We start from the raw sequence: 19,148 nt of genomic DNA, 5'->3' as shown, positions 1-19,148 counted from the left end.
GTGTGGACATGAATTGTCATAACTGCATCATGTAATACTGTGCAGAATGTATAATCAAATCTAGGTGTACAGTGGCTGATTTGCCGGGAGCTGTGACACCTTGGTGTAGCGTATTTATCATATTATTTGCTTAGTTTATAATAAAATTTAGACAGTTGCATTTTTAAATCATACCAAGCACTACAGTTGCTGTAGATATTATTGAAAGTGGTGTCTGTCTGCATTTACATCCTTATGCAGAAGACTAGTCAATATATCACAGCTCACATTTTAAGTTTATCCCTCACCCCATAGCAAAAATTGTTTATGCTATTGTACAATGCCCTGCTAAAAGTTTTAAAACCCACTAAAGCATGTCAGTGGAAGAATTACTGGAAAGATCAGATGAAAGTGGATGCAGGTGGGCACCATTTTGAAACACTATGCATGACAGAGGTTAGTATTTGTTAAGTTATAAAAGGTATTGTGGTATGTAGTTATACCTGTAACTGTTGTGAGTTTAAATACACAAAGCAAAGTACAGTGTATCCAGTCACTTTTTTATTGTGTACCTAATAGTGGAAATCATACCTGCGGCATTAATCATATCATGCTCTTGACAAAAGTATTTTTAAAAATTCCCTGTGTTTTGATAGGAATTGTATAGTTATAGAAACTGCGGGTTGGCTCTCACCGTACAGATGAATTCATGAGTGATGAACAGAGCATGCTTGGTCTGTGGATATTTTAATTTTCAAATTAATCCATTCTTTTTCAGAAGCTGATTTGAGTGACCAATAAGCCATGCAGACATGCTCTCCCATGTCAACAGAATAGACTGAAAATTTATAGTTATTGATTAAGTGGAGAGCGAGTAAAAAGAAATATTAGGTGATGTGTTTTATTTTAATCTATTAGCCTTCTATGAATTTCAAGTTTTAGTTGTTTGTAAAAAGGACATTTTAACACATGTGCTATGTATAATACTACTAAAACTGTTCTTGGTCCCAGTATATCCCAATATTTGGAATGGAATAACTATTTAGCAAGAATAAATTAAATTTACTTTGTGATGCAAAAAGAGACAGCCAGAGTTGCAACTAAAGTTGATGTTCATTTAGTCAGTGACTGATTTCAGACTACACCCAACCAATGTTTGCCAAGTAAAATGTCCGCCCAAAATACCCATAAACAAATGGATACCTATGTGTATGGCCCCAGGTAATGTTCTTTAAAGGCATTAATTGGGACCATATGTATATGTACCCACTTAGTTTACTGCAATTCTGGATGGGCATTTCACATGGCAAAACTTGGTGATTTGAGAATGGGCATAGCCTGAAACTTGTCACTGGCTAAATAAACATCCATTTTAGTTGCAAATATGGCTCTCTCATTTTACACTACAATGTAAATATGAGTTGCTGTCCCACCATACCCATCATGCAGAAGTTAGCATGTAAATTTACTTTATTCAAGGAGAAAAGTTAGTTCTCCAATTGCTCAAACTATGTTACCAGTTTGCCAGAGAAGTCATTCTTCTGCCCCTTTTATAAACTTCTGACTGGACCAGACTTAAACTCAGTTATGTACTTCATTATACAGTTTTTACAATTCTATTTTTACATGCTATTAAAAACATTTGAAAGCCAAAGTGTGGGAGATGGTATTATGAAGGGCTGGTGTTTGATGATTTCCTAGCCTAATCTGTGAAGTCTTTATCTCTCTTTGGTTTTGAAATGTCTGGGTGGACATTATCTATGTAAGTGGTAATGCCACTTGACTGCATTTCAGTCTCTCTCTTTAATTCTGCGTGTTCCTTGTCATGGTCACCATTTTTTAAATCTTAGTGGGAGGTGCTATGGTTCGATTAGTAGCCTGAAGACTTGTCTGAAAAAGGGATTATGTGCCTCGAACTCTTTTTGGTAGTGAGCACTCCTTCATTTAACTGCCATAAATATTGAGGAGTTGAACAAAAATAACACAGTAGTTCATGGACCTTAGGAGATTGTGGAGTGTGTAGCTCATGTAAAGTACCAATAGAAGACAAGAGTAATGAACTTGGATTTGCAGTTTCCTGTTATATGTCAGCTTGCACTGCTGGAATGTAAATCATAACTAAAAAGAGAACTTAAGTCACATTAAAATAAAATTTAAAATAGCTGTTTCTTTTTGAAAATTTTCAGACTGATTGTTAAATTTAGTTTCTGTTACTACAGTAATAAGTTTATTATTGGTATTAAATCAAAATGGAGTAATTCCTCGGTTGATTGTTAAATTTGTAAACTTAATACTTCCATAAATAACTCGGAGCTGTGAATAATGAGATTATTATGCAGAAAATAAAGGGCTGGAGGGGTGAATTTAATTTCAAATTATATTTACCATCTAAGTCCCCTCTGATGGTTATGGCATTACTATTAGTTATTCATCTGCCATGCTTAGGATTTTCCATCCACTCCTGTCTTCATAATATCAGTACAAGAAAATGTGGATGCTCTGTTATACTATTATTTTTCAGTAATGATTTATTACATAAAGTATCTGGTCACATTCCTGAGGACTAATTTACTCCACAGTTTTCTTCATTATGATCTACTTCTCTCAATTAGAATAATCTACAGCTTTTAATTACCATAAAGGTAATGGGCGTGATGACGTGTTGCATGTTGGGTATTTGCAGTATTCCCAGTTCTTACAAACTTCGCATATGTTGATCATTCACTATTTAAATAACACCAAATGCTCTTTGGGGAGCAGGAATGGAAATTTTCATGCATGGGGTAGGTAGAAAGTCATTATTAGCTATTAAATCTAAAAGAAAGGCAAACTGTCCACAAATTTCCAGGCAGAACTCTAGGTAGTTAACAGTACAACATCAAACATCCAACATTCAAAAAATCCTCCGCAACTCTATTTGTTAAATCATAAGCAGTATTCATTTTGTATGTGAACACTCTTTTGTGTAGCACATTCTTCATATCTGTTCTGTGGAAACTTTTTGATTTACATCTCTTGATTTCTTGACAGATTCTGATGTTATTTTCCTAAACATCTTGAAACTCTATAACAGTTCAAAGCCAAACAGATGAGTCTACACCTTGGAGTGGTATGTTAGTGAATGTATCACTTTTCAGTAACAGGCAGCATCCAGTATTGGGAAATACGAATGCACTTTGTGGTAACAGAAATATGCAGAATTTCTGTGAAAGGTGGACATTAGTGAAAGCTGTAAAACTATGCATTCAGAACAGAACTATAAATATTGTTTTCTGTTAGTAGGGCACAAGTTGTCATACTACCCTCCATACTCTTTTAAAAATTTTGAATTTTTTATTATAGCATCCAAAAGGTGAATATATTTTCAAATACTTGCAGGTCCTTAAATTATATCATTGTATCTCTACCCGTACACATAACAAAATGACACTAATTTCGTAACTGCCTCTACTCTTATCTTGATGTCTTTCTCAGAGGTGGCAAGTGGAATGTAGGTATGCATTATTTGTATGATTTGTCTTTCATGACATGTTACATGTGTATAACAGCATACTAAACTTTGATTTTTTTAACATATTGTCACAGTGTTTCACTGAGGTGGTACCCACCTTTGTACACAACAGTATTTCTGTGAAATTTCTATATAATTTGCCAGCAGACAGAAACTTAAGGCTAATTCCTTTTAATTAAATAAAACATCTGCTTTTAGCATTGGTACACGTTGTTGCGATAATGACAAATAGTTGTGTGGAAAGTCTAAATGTGTTCGTGTTTCTCGTATGCACAAAATCAGGTATTGTTATGTGCATTATTTCAGAATTTAAAGTTAATGATGTGAATGTATATAATCGTATATTTCATGATAAGTTGGGTAAACTGTACTGTCTAAATATTTTTAATTGGTTCTTACTTTGCCGTCAAAGTTTATTGATAAATCACTTGTATCTGCAAGTGGTTACAAAATTACGCAGTATTATTTGCACATTGCAACAATGCATTTATATTTATTGTTTGGAAACAAAATGGTTAACACAGCCCGAGAGACCTAGTTGCTAAGGGTGCTTCTGTATTTATAGTATTTAATTGATGTGAAAGGTGTTTCATCTTCAGCAACTGCAGTAAGTTATGAAATAGTAGGCAAATTCTTCAAAAAAAATTGTAAAATAAAGCAACATTGAAATATTAGTGTATGGTATTTATATTATATAAATAAGATATGGAAGTAATGTTACCATTTTGGTGCTAGTGAAATTATGAATTAGTTACTTTAATAGCTTAATATGAAGAGAGGGCATTCAGTGTACATGTACATGTTCATCTATTACAGTGTTTTTTTATATCCTTAATATGTTAGGGTAATATAAGCAGCAATATTATGAATCTATTGTGTGTGATTGTTATTCTGCATTAACAGATGCTAGAGTGGGTCATATATATAATAAAGCTTTGAAGTGAAAATTGTTATACAGTGATGGCCTGGGAGATACTTCATTTTAGACCAACTGGCAGGTGCAAATCATAAGTTGTCATATATGACTGTTTTATATGTTTATCAAATAAAATATGATTTTTTATTTCACCTATTTTTTTTTAAGAAATGGATACCCTTCCACAAAAAGTATGTGTGTAGAAGTAACTATTACTGTTTGAGTAATTGCATATTTAAAACATTTGGATTAAAACATTCCAGATATATAAAAAAAAGACTGAATTGTGAAATACTCGTTCATAGAGTATTTCCCATTTACAGATTATTTGGAAAGGAGTGAAGGAAAGGAGAAAATACACAAAGCTAGTCAGCCAAGAATCATTTATAATCAGGGATGCATGGGTTTCTAAATGAATGACATACACGCAGGATTAGTAGGAAAGCTCAGCGTTGTACTTTATCGCCACTTGTAATTAATAAACCAGAGTGTGATATTAATAGCAGGCATACCTCCACCATTCCGCAACTCATTATTAGACCTTTGGTTTATTTATGGTAATGTTATGAATTCTTCCACATAATTAATGAACCGTTTTCTGTAACATGTAAAATTTAGGTAGTATTTTTTCTTGCACAATTTTTATAATTACCTGCTGTAATCTGTTATTTCCAGAAATCATTGTTAAAAATATCTATTTTATTGTATAATTTAATATATGTCAATGTAATTTTTGACAACAAAGACAGTGATCATATTCTGCAATTGTGTGACATAGTCATTCAGTTTCTATCACTTTCACAAGCATTTTTATTGTTAATTAACCATTGTCACATCTGTACAATAAAGGAGTAATATGAAATTATGTATACTATCAAATCTAAGTCATCAGTTACTACCAAGCAAAGTGGTAAGACACTAGACATATATTAGGGATAGTAGTATAAATCCTGGTTTGGCCACCCAGATTTAGGCTTTCAATGGTTTTCTCGAATTATTCAAGGAAAATTTCAGGTTCCTATGAAAAAGACAGTCATTTTCCTATCCTAGCGTACCTCAGTCTGTGCTTGTGCTCTTTCTGTGATGATCTTGTCATTAACGGCATGTTACATCATAGTCTGCCTTCCTTCTTCAATAATTATTTTTGCAAAATGCGCGAATGAGGTTCTTCAGTAATGTTGTATCATAAGTATGAGACAGCCAGCTAACAGGTATGGACTGATGTACAGGTATGTCAAAAGGTAGGTTTTATACAGCAAAGAATTTTTAATTGTTCCTTGCTTTAGTTTTTTGTTGCAAGAATAGTTGTTGAGTGATATTTGTTGTAACTGATATTAGATTGAGGTTGAAGTGTATTAATCTGGATATAGCTATTAGTATTTAAAACTGGACATAAAAAGTGATTACTGCAATCAAGAATATCAATACATTTCATAAGGAGTTGGAAAAAAAACAGTGTCACATCTCATCTTGCTGCATTACTTATAACAAATTTATTTGTCTTGGGGGAGGGGGGGGGGAAGAAAAGAAAAGAAAAGAAAAAACTACATTGCCCTTGTGTGAAATATTCTCCAATTTCAGCAAAAGATAGTACAAACAAAGAAAAAGCATGTTTGATGTTAATCATATAGTACACCTAATCTTCAGTTTTAGTGGAGAAACAAAGCAAACAGCAAATGTCAGCACTAACTTGCAGGTTGCATTTGATGGAGAGAGAAAAGAAGGTGCAATAGATACACATTCCAAAAATAGGGTCTGATTTTCCTGTGTTCGTATATTTTGCTGCAACTTTACCACATTTTTCTTTCTTTTCTGTGTTACACATTTATGGTGTTCAGCCATTTCAAAGCACTCACATCGGGAAGAGAGATGGTGAAAATTCCCATTCATATGGCATCAGATGTCCCTATCATGCACACTGATTAATCATATCTGGCATGGTTGTGGCTTTTCAGTTGCACTGGTATATGAGACAACATTACTTTTGGGATAGGCAGCCAGGTTTAAATGGATCAGAATACTCGTACAATGGAACACAACCTGTTAATTATCTGAAACGAGAGAAATTGAGAAGCATAAGTTACTGCTTTAGATTGCAATCATTGTTACTACATATTCTTCTAGATGAGAGGCTGTCATGAGTTTACACAGGATGAGGGCGCAATGTGTACAGAGCGATGACAATCACAATTTCAAGGATAAAATTCACCATTGTTAGTCAGGCACAAATTAGTTACTTAGTTAATGTTACACAAAATGTTTGCTCAATTTCTATAGAAATATGAGTAAAATCATTTGACAGACTATGTATAGCTGATCTGTTTGTGTGTATGACTGCACTATACAAAATACTAATTAGAAGAATGGCTTGAATTTCATAAAAAATGACATGTTAATCATCAGTACACATTACAAGAGAAACAAAGATTTAACAACATAGAAAACATATTTTACCAGTGCTTAATTTAATATTCATCTATGGAATAGGAGTTGTCCAAAAGAAATGATTTCAGGTTAGAGTTAAAATTTGCCTGGCTACTTGTCAGATATTTTGTATTATTGGGCTAATGGTCAATTTGTGGATACATACTGAACTCCTTTCTGAACCACTGACAACTTTATTAATGAGTAACAAAAGCTGTTTGCTTCCAGGATCATCACTGTGGAAATTACTAATGTACAGGGTGACTCTCTTAACAGTCATCAGGTGCATTTTCTATGGTTTTTCAGAAGATACTTTCAATCTCATTTTTGCAGTTGGTATATGAAGCTGGCCCAGACAGATATTGCGCATCACATTTCATCCATACCTAGTGTCAACAGAAAGCATTCGATTATATCCAGTTACAAACAAAATTATTTTCAAAGCTAATTTCTACTTGCCCATTTGATAGAGCAGTTCCAAATTAGTCTAGTGTAATACTTGCTTTAGCAGTATGTTTTAATAGCGACAGTAAAACACTAAGAATAATGAGTAGTTCAGCAGTGGCTGAGTAGCAGTGCTGCATGGTGGTAGCAGACATCACGGGCCAGGGCAGCATGTGAGGTAAGTCAGGCAATGAAGATGTGGCAAAGAAAAGGTTTCTCTGTCTCTTTTAACACATATCTCTTAGTACAAAATCATTCTACACTAATTGAGAACCACTCTATTGAATGGGCATGCAAAATTCCACTTTAAAAACCATTTTGTTTGTAATGGGAAAGAAGCCAACACTTTTTGTTGACCTTGGGCACTGCATGAATGGTGTGATAAGCAATATTTGTTGAGGCAGAATCCATCTACACCTTGCAAGAGTGAAAATGCAAATACATGCTGAAACACCATAGTAAATGCAACTGATGTCTCGTAGGAGAGAGACCCTTCATATAGTGAAGGGAAATGAACAAGGTGACAGTGGCTGAACACAACATATTATCCTGACTGCTCACATTTGTGAAATTGCTACTTCCTTCCTAAGTGATGAGTGACCTCAGAAAAAGCCGGCCGAAGTGGCCGTGCGGTTAAAGGCGCTGCAGTCTGGAACCGCAAGACCGCTACAGTCGCAGGTTCGAATCCTGCCTCGGGCATGGATGTTTGTGATGTCCTTAGGTTAGTTAGGTTTAACTAGTTCTAAGTTCTAGGGGACTAATGACCTCAGCAGTTGAGTCCCATAGTGCTCAGAGCCATTTTTTTGACCTCAGAAAATTATACCATAATACATGAAAGCTTGAAAAAATTCAAAGTGTGTTAATCTGTTGATTTGTTTGTTTCTCAAACTAACAGTTATGCTGAGAGCCAAAAGTCCTTATCTTGGATATTTGGGAAGCTCTGTAATGTGTTCCTCTCATTTCATATATTAATCAGTATGTAAGCTCCAAAAGTATGAACATTCTATCATATCCACTGACTCCTGCTCATTTGCTGCATTAATAGTTGTTACTGTGCTATTTAGTTTGATCTGAATAATAAGATAAGAATCCGTTTGTACAGATCAACTTATTGATTCTCAGAAAAACATAATGACATTTTCTTATTTTGCTGTCTCTCTAAATAGATTAATTATAACACTTATCATCTACAAAAAGTACCAAGTATGACTGTATGAAATAGTTCTTGTATAATCAGTGAAAAATCGTTGAAAAACTTCAAGAAATCACTGTACAATTTACATTATGTTGGTTGAGAATTCTTTGTCAGCCAATGTTCTCAGCCAGGATTGCATGATATTGCTTCCCAAAACTATAATACATACCTACACTTCTTTATTACTAGCTTAGATAGTTGAGACGGTGTTTGAAAGCCGTCAGTCAGAAAATGAAAGTTGATTATTTTTCTGAATTGGAAAAGACTCCCCGTCCCCCATTTTCCTAAGCTATAAACATTTCTGGTCATAAAAGTCTACCAGAAGTAGAGCATGACTTACAAATTAGCAAATGCTTATTTTTTCTTGTTGTCAGGAAGTATAATTCGTTCTTTTATTATGTTACTGACAAAATTTTATACCAGAAATTAGTGCATATTTCCCACTGTTTCAATAATCATCATGTATTCAAAAAATGTATGCTTGTACTGCATATCTTACATTACAGTGTAGACATATTCAATTTTTTGTGGTCAAACCAATGGAATGGCACTGTCATTTGTATTTTTTGCCTTCTAAAGTTTGTTGTACAAAGATTAACCTGAGACAACTTACTCCGCACTATCTTCTTTCCCAGTCTTATTGCCATATACCATTAATTGTGATGGGGTAAGTCAGAGAGCTGTTTTGTGGTGCTATTTATTACTTAAAACAGCAGTTTTATATTTCATAATTTTATATTACTTAAAACTTTTTTTTTAAATACCCTTGTAATTTATTTTGCAATATTTAAGATATGAAATGTTTAAGCTGCCATCCTAGCTGTAAATAGGATGCATCAGTCATTCTTTTATGAAGTATCCCTTCGTTTGGTGCTGTGCTCTTTTCACATTGATGCTGTGGCTATTATCTTTTCATTGGAGTTGAAAGCAATTGAAAGGTCTAATTTACAACGATGTCAGTGGAAAGTCAAGGGACAAGTGGTGAAAGTCTTTGTTGCTGAGCTCGTGAGGGAACAGTTCATCATGAAAGGTTTCGTAGTCCTTCAACATACTAATGTCAGTAAACTCAGATTGTTGTTCAGAAATTACTAGGTAAGTAATCTAATGACAGTCTTTACAATTCTCTTTTGAATGGTGTGACACAGTTTTGTTGGCAGATATTCCTGTGTGGAATAGAAATATACTACATGTCTCTGAAAATACAGTATTTGGATATCCATAAATGAGAATATTCAATTCAAGCCATTTTTCTGTAAGGTGGAACAGATGTAACCAATGCCATCAGTTACACGATAGCACCACTCTGTGTTACATTTCCAAATATTGAGACATATGCCGAGTGAGGTGGCGCTGTTGTTAGCGCAATGGACTCACATTCATGAGGACGTGTTCAAACATGCAGTCAGCCATCCTGATTAAGGTTTTCTGTGATTTCCTGAAATCGCTTCAGGTAAATGCTGGGATAGTCCCTTTGAAAGGGCACAATCAACTTCTTTCCCTAATCCCAGGGGACTGATGACCTCGTTGTTTAGTCCACTCCCTCAGATCAATCAACCAACTAAGACATACCACTCAAAATATGTCCAGAAAGAATAAATATGTTAAATTGCTGTTTTTGGCAAGTTACAACAAACATTGTCTAATTTCCTGACATACACAAGTAACTTTTAGTGTTTATAGGTGCCGAATTATGTCACTGATGCTTTTTTTATGGAACTATATACTTTCTTCTGTGACACAGGAAAGGAGTTTCTATCAGGATTTCAGCAACACGTGTGAAACTGGTTCAGAAAGTAATAAAATAACAGTGCCACATACCACTATAAACTGGAAGTGTAAAGAATAAAATACTCCAATGAAAATGAACAGCAACTGATGGAATAAACAGTTACCTTTTTAGCTGCCGTAACACACAATCCACATGTCACTACAAGGCTGATTGAATGTGGTTGTGGGCTCAGCCAAAGGAGTATTCTGTTAATACTACATTCCAATGTGTTTCATCCTTTTCACATTTTACTCCATCAACAACTTCATGACAAAGATTTTTAAAATTGGTTAGATTTCTTTGAATGGAGTTTATGAAAACCGCAAAGTGTCTCTATGCAGGGTTTAGTTTGCAGATGAAGTTAATCACAGACCATCTTAACTGAACATTTGTAGATTGTTTAATCTGTTAGGAATCACGAAGTGACCTTTACGCTCACCAGAATTAACAACTCTGGACTTCTATTTGTGTGGGATCATTAAAATGAGATATACATTGAAATACTGACAAATCCTTAAGTCATGAAATGTTGTGTGACATAGGCTTGTGCTGCAATAAGTACATAAAGACCAACATGCAGTATTGTTTGTCTGGAATCACTTTGAAGCAAGTGAACATTTTGAACACTTGATATGATTGACATAATAATAAACACACAAACTCTACCTGAGCTATGTATTTGCTTACATTCAGCAGAGTAGGGCAGAGCGTGAGAGCCCACTCCTGACATCTGGAAAGTAGAGGGAAATTTTAATGGCTGAAGTACTGAGCTTTCGAACACTACATCTTTAACAATGGAACAAAGTATGTTGGTTCATGTGCTTTTAAGTTTCTGTGAGGTAGAAGTTTAGTTCTTTCCTCTTTTAAGACAATTTACAGGTTCGCTGGATCTGACTTAACCCATAAACCGTAACCACACAGAGATAATTAACTTCAACAGAACTAAACTAGGAGGGGATAAAGTGAGTACAAAACTTTTATGTAAATTGTTGATACAAAATGGTAGTTGAATTACAGTTTTTTCAGATCTAACAAGATCTTGCTTTATTCAGTTCATGAAGTTGATTTGGAGACATGTTCCATGTGATCCATCTGTTGGATGTGTTTGTTCACCCCGGCTACATACTTGATAGTATATGAGGCAACTAGTCTGTATGCCACCAGCATGTTTCACCCCCTCAGTAATACGATACTTGCAAATGAAAGACTGCAATGTATGGGAAGCAATTAAATCCTTCCCTATTTTGGTAACCTTCTTTCTTTCTCTTGCTTCTTAGATTGAGTAGAGATAACCCAAGAATAGCTAGGTTATCAATATTTTTAGCAAATGCAACATCGCCTACTTCCATTATAATTTTTTTAAGAGTCACGGTGTTGTGCACCAAAAATGCAAAGGTATTTGTTCATTCTCAAATGAAAAGGAGACCTTTGATATAGTTGCATAGTATGTACGTGGTGTAAGTTAATGCACTTGCTGATAGATGAAATAACAGTTTTACCATTTGAGCACGAATAGAGAAAAGTTATGATCAGTTTCTAAATTTCTGTTAAGTTTTAGTGTGTGATGGAAATTTATTTGCAGGATGCAGATGTGGAACAGAGAAAATTGTCTAGCATCTTGCAAATATCCTGGTAGTGACAGCACTGCCCCACTCTCCGCCTCCGCCCCACTCTCCGCCTCCGCCCCACTCTCCGCCTCCGCCCCACTCTCCGCCTCCGCCCCTGCTTTCCCTCGCCTGATCCACCCGGCCACTCTTGCCTTGCAGTTCGCAGTGCCTCACCATCTTCAGCCCCTGTCACCACTTACACACCATCCTGCAACTCTTTAGCTCCATCAAACCACTCTCTTTACCACTGAGACTTTGCCCTGCCTTTGCGACCTCACCCTGTCATCAAACTTGCCACACCACTACTCAAATCCTGCCTTGCACTGCCTCCACCCTGGCCCACTCCTCCCACTCTGCTCTACCACGACCCTTGTTTCCTATCGTGCCTTGACTCTCATTGAGGATGATGGTTGTTGAAGTCTGCATCCTTTGTCGTCATTGAAATAATCTGTGTTTGTGCTCTGTCCCTAATGAGCTTGATGTTGATGGGACTTTTAACCCTAAACTCCTGTCCTTCCTTCCTCCCTTCCGCATTTTCTTCATTCCTTGTAAGTTCAATCCGTGTTGCCTGTAGGACCCATTCCGTTCACACTCTGTACTTCCGATACCTAAATTTAATCATATTCACTCTTTCGATACTCCCTGACATCTCCTCTCTTCCTTAAATCCCTCCATTCCTCCACTTCTCTCACTGTAAGCCATCCCTTACTGCCCCCTCCCCATTTCTGAGTCAACACTTATGTGCCATCCCATTCTCAGAGTCATCCCTTCTGTCCCCTCCTGTTCTCTGGGCCATCCATTATATTGTCTCCTCATCCTTTTAACCATCACTTATGTTACCACCTCATCCTTTGAGCCATCATTTATATTGCCCCCTCATCCTCTGACCAATCCCTTATGCCCCCCCCCCCCCACCCACGTCATCCTCACAGCCTTTCCTTATGTTCTGCCATCATCATGTGAACAATCCTGTGTACCCCACCTCAATACCTGAGTATTCTACATATCCCCCCTCCCCCCTCATCATACAAGCCATCCGTTATATCCCCCCTTGCCTGAGCTATCTTTTATATCCCCTCACCTCAACCATCCCTTATATACCCCCCTCACCAGAGCCATCCCTTATAACAGCCCCCCCCCCCCCCCCCAGGTCACCTGAGCCAACCTTTACATCCTGCCTTATCTAACTCATCCCTTATGTGCCTCCCTCTTATCACCTGAGCCATCCATTATGTGTGTATTATCACAGTCAACCTCTGTAACTTCCATCCCCTTTCCCGCTCTTTGGCAACTACCACCACTACTATAATGTACAAACTATTTGCCAATTACTCTTCTTACCATCTAATACTGCCATAATTACCATGCCAAACCACTTCTTTGCCAAGTGCTGTAATTATGGCACCATTGCCCCCTTCACCTTTTAGCCAGCCTCCCTGATTACCATCTCATACCATCTGACTTCTTAACCGATCACTGTAATTACCATCCCGTACCACCTGACATCTTATCCAACTTTCATAATTAGTCCCATACCACCTGACATCTAATCCAACCTTCATAATTAGTCCCATACCACTTGACCTCTTATCCAACCTTAATAATTACAGTTCCAACCACCTGACCTGTTCTCCAACCATCATAATTACCATCCCACATCCTCTCCTGGCCAGCTGCCTTACTTGCCATCCCGTACCACCTCCAAGCCAGCCACAAAACTAGCCCTCCGCACCATATCCTGGCCTGCCGCCATACTTGCTGTCCCATACCACTTCCTGCTGTACACTCCATCCCATTCCACCACTTGACCAGCCACTGTACTTTAGGTCCCACACATCATCTTGGTCAGCCGCCGCACTTGCCAGCTCATACCACCTCTGGGCAAGCTGCCGCACTTCCCATCTCCTACCACATTTTGGCCAGCTGCCACACGTCCCACCTCACACCACCTCTTGGCCTGCTGCTGTACATTCTGACCCATACCAGCTCTTGGGCAGCCATGTTACTTCCCTCCAATACAATCAATTGGCAAACCACATTACTTTCTGTCCCATACCACCTCTTGGCCATCTGCTGAACTTTCCATCCCATACCACCTCTTGGTTAGTCGCCGTACTTTCTGACCCATGCTACCTCTTCGATATGCACCGACTTTCCATCCCATACCATCTCTCGGCCAGCCACCTTATTTTGTGTCCCACACAACCTCAGGGCCACTGGACGCACTTGCTGTTCCATACCACCAGTACGCCAGCAACTGTACTTGCTGCCCCATACCATCTCTTGGCCAGTTGTCATACTTGCCATCCCATTCTCCCTCTTGGCCAGTTGTCCTACTTGCCATCCCAGTCTACCTCTTGGCCACCCACCTTACTTGCTGTTTCATGGAACCTCTTGGCCAGCCACGTTACTTTCTGTACCATGTCCCACACTACCTCTTGGCCAGCTGCTGTACTTGCTGTCCCATATCCGTACTTGACATCCCATACCACCTCTTGACCAGCCATCACCGAGCGAGGTGGTGCAGTGGTTAGCACACTGGACTCGCATTCGGGAGGACGACGGTTCAATCCCGTCTCCAGCCATCCTGATTTAGGTTTTCTGTGATTTCCCTAAATCGCTTCAGGCAAATGCCGGGATGTTTCCTTTGAAATGGCACGGCCGATTTCCTTCCCAATCCTTCCCTAACCCAAGCATGATCTCAGTCTCTAATGACCTCGTTGTCGACGGGACGTTAAACACTAACCACCACCACCACCACCTGACCAGCCATCATACTTTCCATTCCATACCACCTCTTGACCAGCCATCATACTTTCCATCCCATACCACCTCTTGACCAGCCATCATACTTTCCATCCCATACCACTTCTTCACCAACTGCCCTACCTTGTGCCTCATAACACCTCTTCACCAACTGCCGTTTCTTTCGTCCCATAACACCTCTTCTCCAACCACCCTACCTTCTGTCCCATAACACCTCTTCACCAACCGCCCTACATTCTGTCCCATAACACCTCTTAGCAGTCAACTGTACTGTCCGCCCTGTACCATATCTTGGTTAGCAGCCATACTTTCCATCCCATAACACCTATTCACCAGCCACCATGCTTTATACCCCATACCAGCTGCCATAGTTACTGTCCCATACCACATCTATGCCAACTGCCGTACTTGCTGTCCCGTGTCACCTCTAGAACAGCAGCAGTACTTGAGGTCCCAAGCCACCTCTAGGCCAGCTGTTGTATGTCCTGTCCCATACCACCCATAGGTCAGCCGTTGTACTTCCATTCCCATACAATCTCTTGGCCAGCCACCTTGCGTCCAATTTCACCTCTTGGCCAGCCACCTTACTTGCCATCTCCACCACCTCTTTGCCAGCCTCCATACTGTCTGTCCCATACCATGTCTTTGCCAGGTGCAAAACTGTTTGCCCATAGCACAACTTGGCCAGCAACCATATTTGTTGTCCCCTACCCTGTCTTTGCCAATTGATACTCCCTCTGTGCTGTCCCCCACCATTATTTGCCTGGTGTCAGGAGTGCCATCCCCTACCCCTCATTGCCAAACGTGGAGCTTGTCTCGTACTCCCTCATTGCTGTATGTGGGGCTTGCCATTCCCTGCCCTCCCTTGCCCTCTCATTGGCAGACGTGTGGCTTGGAGTTCCGTAGTTCCTCATTGCGGGTCATGGGGTCCGCTGTCCCTTGCCCCCTCATTGCCAGACATTGGACTTGCCATTGCATACCACATCTTGGCCAGTTGCCACACTTTCCATCCCATACCACCTCTTGGCCAGCCTCTGTACATGTTGTTCCATACCACCTCTTTGCCAGGTGCCATACTTGCTGACCCATACCACATATTGGCCAGGTTCCATACTTGCTGTCCCATACCCCCTCTGTATCATTCCATACACTCTCTATGACATCCCCTACCCCTCACTGCTGGTCGCCATGCTTGGCATCTCCTGCCCCTCATTTCCGGAAATGGCGTTAGCCATCCCCTGCCCTCTCACTGCCAGACGTGGGGTTTGCCATCCCCTGCCCCCTCACTGCTGGACATAGAGCTTGCCATTGCCTACTTCCTAATTCCCAGACATTGGGTTGCTGTCCCATAACATCTCTTGTCCAATGTCACCACTCAGCCTCCTGGCATAGTTGCTGTCCCATGCCATTTCCAGGCCAGTCACTGTACATACTGTCCCATAGCACCTCTATGTTGGCCATGCAGTCAGTACATGCAGTCCCATAGCACATCTTGGCCATCTGTCACACTTTCGAACCCATACCTCCTCTTGGCTAGCTGTCTCATATGCCGTCCAGTACCACCTCTTGGTCAGCAATCTTACTTGCCATCTCAGCCATCTCTTGACCAGCTGCTATAGTTGCCATCCCATACCACATATTGGCCAGCTGCACTTACTTTCTATCCCACACACCCTCTTTGGAGTTCTACATACCCTCTATGCCATCCCCTGCCCCTCATTGCTGGTTGTCAGGCTTAGAATGCCCTACCCCCTCATTGCCAGATTTTGGGTGTGCCGTCCACTATCCCCTCAGTGCCAGATGTGGGGCTTGCTTCCCATGTCACCTCTTTGTCAGCCACCATTCTTTCCACCCCATACAACCTCTTGGCCAGCCACAATATTGACCATCCCTTACAACCTTTTGCCCATCCACGTTACTGTCAATCCCTACCACCTCTTGGCCAGGCACCATACTTTCCTTCATGTACCACCTCTTGGCTAGCTGTTGACTTCCTTCACTTACCAACTCTTGCCTAGCTTTTGACTTCCTTCACTTACCACCTCTTGCCTGCCCCGCTGACCTTCCATACCATACCACCTGTTGGTGGGCGACTGTACTTTCTGTCCCAAGCAACTTCTTGGCCACACCCATACTTCCTGTCCCATACCACCTCGTGGTCAAACGCCATACTTTCTGTTCCATGCCCTATACCATATCTTAGCCAGCTGCCATACTTTTCATCCCACACCACATCTTGGCCAACCACGGTACTTTCCGTCCTGAGCCACCTGCATGTCAGTCATTGTACTTACCCATACACCCTCTAAGCCAGCCACTGTAGTTCCATCCCATACTACCTCTATACTGTCTGCCATATTTGCTGACCCACACCACCACTAGGCCAGCTGCCGTACCCCGTCCCATACCACCTCTAGGCCAGCTGTTATACTAGCTGTCCCATACCACCTCTATGTCAGCTGCTGTACTAGCTGCCCCACACCACCTGTAGTCCAGATGGTGTACTTGCTATCCCATGCCACCTCTGAGCCATTCACATTGCTGTGCAATATTATGTCGTGGCCAGCCACCTTACTTGCCCTCTCAGCCACTTCTTGACCAGCCACTGTACAAGCCATGCCATGCCACCTCCTGGCCAGCCACTGTACAAGCCATGCCATGCCATGCCACCTCCTGGCCAGCCACTGTACAAGCCATGCCATACTATCTCCTGGCCAGCCAGTGTACATGACATACCATACCACCTCTTGGCCAAACTCTGTACTATTCATTCCATACCATCTCTTTGCCAGTCACCGTACTTTTTGTCCCATACCTCATATTGGGAAGCCGCCATACTTTTTCCATACCCCCTCTTTGGCATTCAATACACCCTCTGTGCCCTCTCCTACAATTCATTGCTGGCTGCCAGGCCTGCCATCCCATGCCTCCTTTTTGGTGGTCGTGAGGCTTTTCATCAATCTGCTTGCCACTTGACATCTCATACCCCCTTGTTGCCAGACATGGGGCTTACTTTCTACCCCCCTTCCCCCCATTGCCAAACTTGGGACTTGCCTACTACCCTTTTGTTGCCAGACGTGGGGCTTCCCATCCCCTCCCCCCCCTCCCCCCAGATATATGGCTTGCTGTCCCCTAGAACCTCATTGCCGGACATGGGGATTGCCGTCCCTTACCTCCTCGTTGGTGGAAGTGGGCCTTGCCTTCCCCTACCTACTCATTGCCGGATGTGGGCCTTGCCTTCGCCTACCTACTCATTGCCGGATGTGGGCCTTGCCTTCGCCTACCTACTCATTGCCGGATGTGGGCCTTGCCTTCGCCTACCTACTCATTGCCGGATGTGGGCCTTGCCTTCGCCTACCTACTCATTGCTGGATGTGGGGCTTGCCCACCTCTTGTCCATTCCACCTCTAGGCCAGCCACTGTAATTGCTTTCCTATGCCGCCTCTAGGCCAGCCACTGTAATTGCTTTCCTATGCCGCCTCTAGGCCAGCCACTGTAATTGCTTTCCTATGCCACCTCTAGGCCAGCCACTGTAATTGCTATCCTATGCTGCCTCTAGGCCAGCCACTGTAATTGCTATCCTATGCTGCCTCTAGGCCAGCCACTGCAATTTCTTTCCTATGCTGCCTCTAGGCCAGCCACTGTAATTGCTTTCCTACGCCACTTCTAGGCCAGCCACTGTCATTGCTGTCCCATGCCACCTCTAGGCCAGCCGCTGTACTTCATGTCCCATACCACCTGTAGGTCAGGCATTGTACTTGCTATCCCATACCACCTCAAAGCAAGCTGCTGTACTTGCTGTCCCGTACCACCTCGAGGCCAGCTGCTGTACTTGCTGTTCTGTGCCACCTCTAGGCCAGCTGCCACATTCCTGTCCTATACCAACTGTAGGTCAGCCATTTTGCATACTGTCCCATGCCACCTCTTGGCCAGCCACCATACCTGAGTCCCATACCATCTCTTTGCCAGACACAATTCTTTTTTCCTATACCACATATTGGCCAACTGCCATACTTGCTATTACATACCTTCTCTTTGGCATTCCATACACCCTCAATACCGTCCCTTACCCTCACTGCCAGCAGCCAGGCCTACTGTCCCCTACCTCCTTGTTGCTGGTCATGATGCTTGGAGTCCCCTATGCTCTGCTTGCCAACTGCCCTGCTTGCCATCCCCTATCCCCCTTGTTGCCAGACATGGGGCTTGTCCCCTACCCTCTCATTGCTGGACATGAGGCTTTGCCATTCTCTACCCCCTCATTGCCAGATGTGGGTCTTGCTTTCCGCTAGCCCCTCATTGCTGGACCAGCGGCTTGCCGTACCCTAGCCCAGCATTGCTGGACCAGGGGCTTGCCATCCCCTAGACCAGCTTTGCTGGACTAGGGGCTTGCCATCCCCTAGACCAGCTTTGCTGGACTAGGGGCTTGCCATTCCCTAGACCAGCTTTGCCAGACAAGGGGCTTACCGTCCCCTACCACCTCTTTGCTGGATGTGGGGCTTTCCGTCCCCAACCTCCTCATTGCCTACCATGGGGCTTGC

At 41.3% G+C, this 19,148-nt stretch overlaps 1 protein-coding gene and 1 non-coding gene across 3 annotated transcripts in view; both read left to right on the top strand.

Annotated features, from left to right (window-relative positions):
* The window catches only part of LOC126248525 (uncharacterized), a 169,836-nt gene that overhangs the window by 139,450 nt on the left and 11,238 nt on the right, over nt 1-19,148 (top strand). The window contains exon 10 of one of the 2 annotated variants that reach the window (XM_049949578.1): nt 758-4,558. The exons of the other annotated variant lie outside the window; for it this stretch is intronic. Coding sequence (XP_049805535.1) covers nt 758-769 — 12 coding nt within the window. The 3' untranslated portion in view covers nt 770-4,558. Of the gene's footprint in view, nt 1-757; nt 4,559-19,148 lie in introns of those variants that run through there. 2 annotated transcript variants of the gene reach the window in all.
* On the top strand, nt 14,357-14,429 carry Trnaa-cgc (transfer RNA alanine (anticodon CGC)). The gene has a single exon. It is a non-coding gene; the product is annotated as a tRNA-Ala (tRNA).

Source organism: Schistocerca nitens, chromosome 3 (assembly GCF_023898315.1).
Source record: "Schistocerca nitens isolate TAMUIC-IGC-003100 chromosome 3, iqSchNite1.1, whole genome shotgun sequence".
Lineage (NCBI taxonomy): Eukaryota > Metazoa > Arthropoda > Insecta > Orthoptera > Acrididae > Schistocerca > Schistocerca nitens.
Note: the sequence above shows the minus strand (reverse complement) of the source record. Positions and strands in the feature narration are given on the sequence as shown.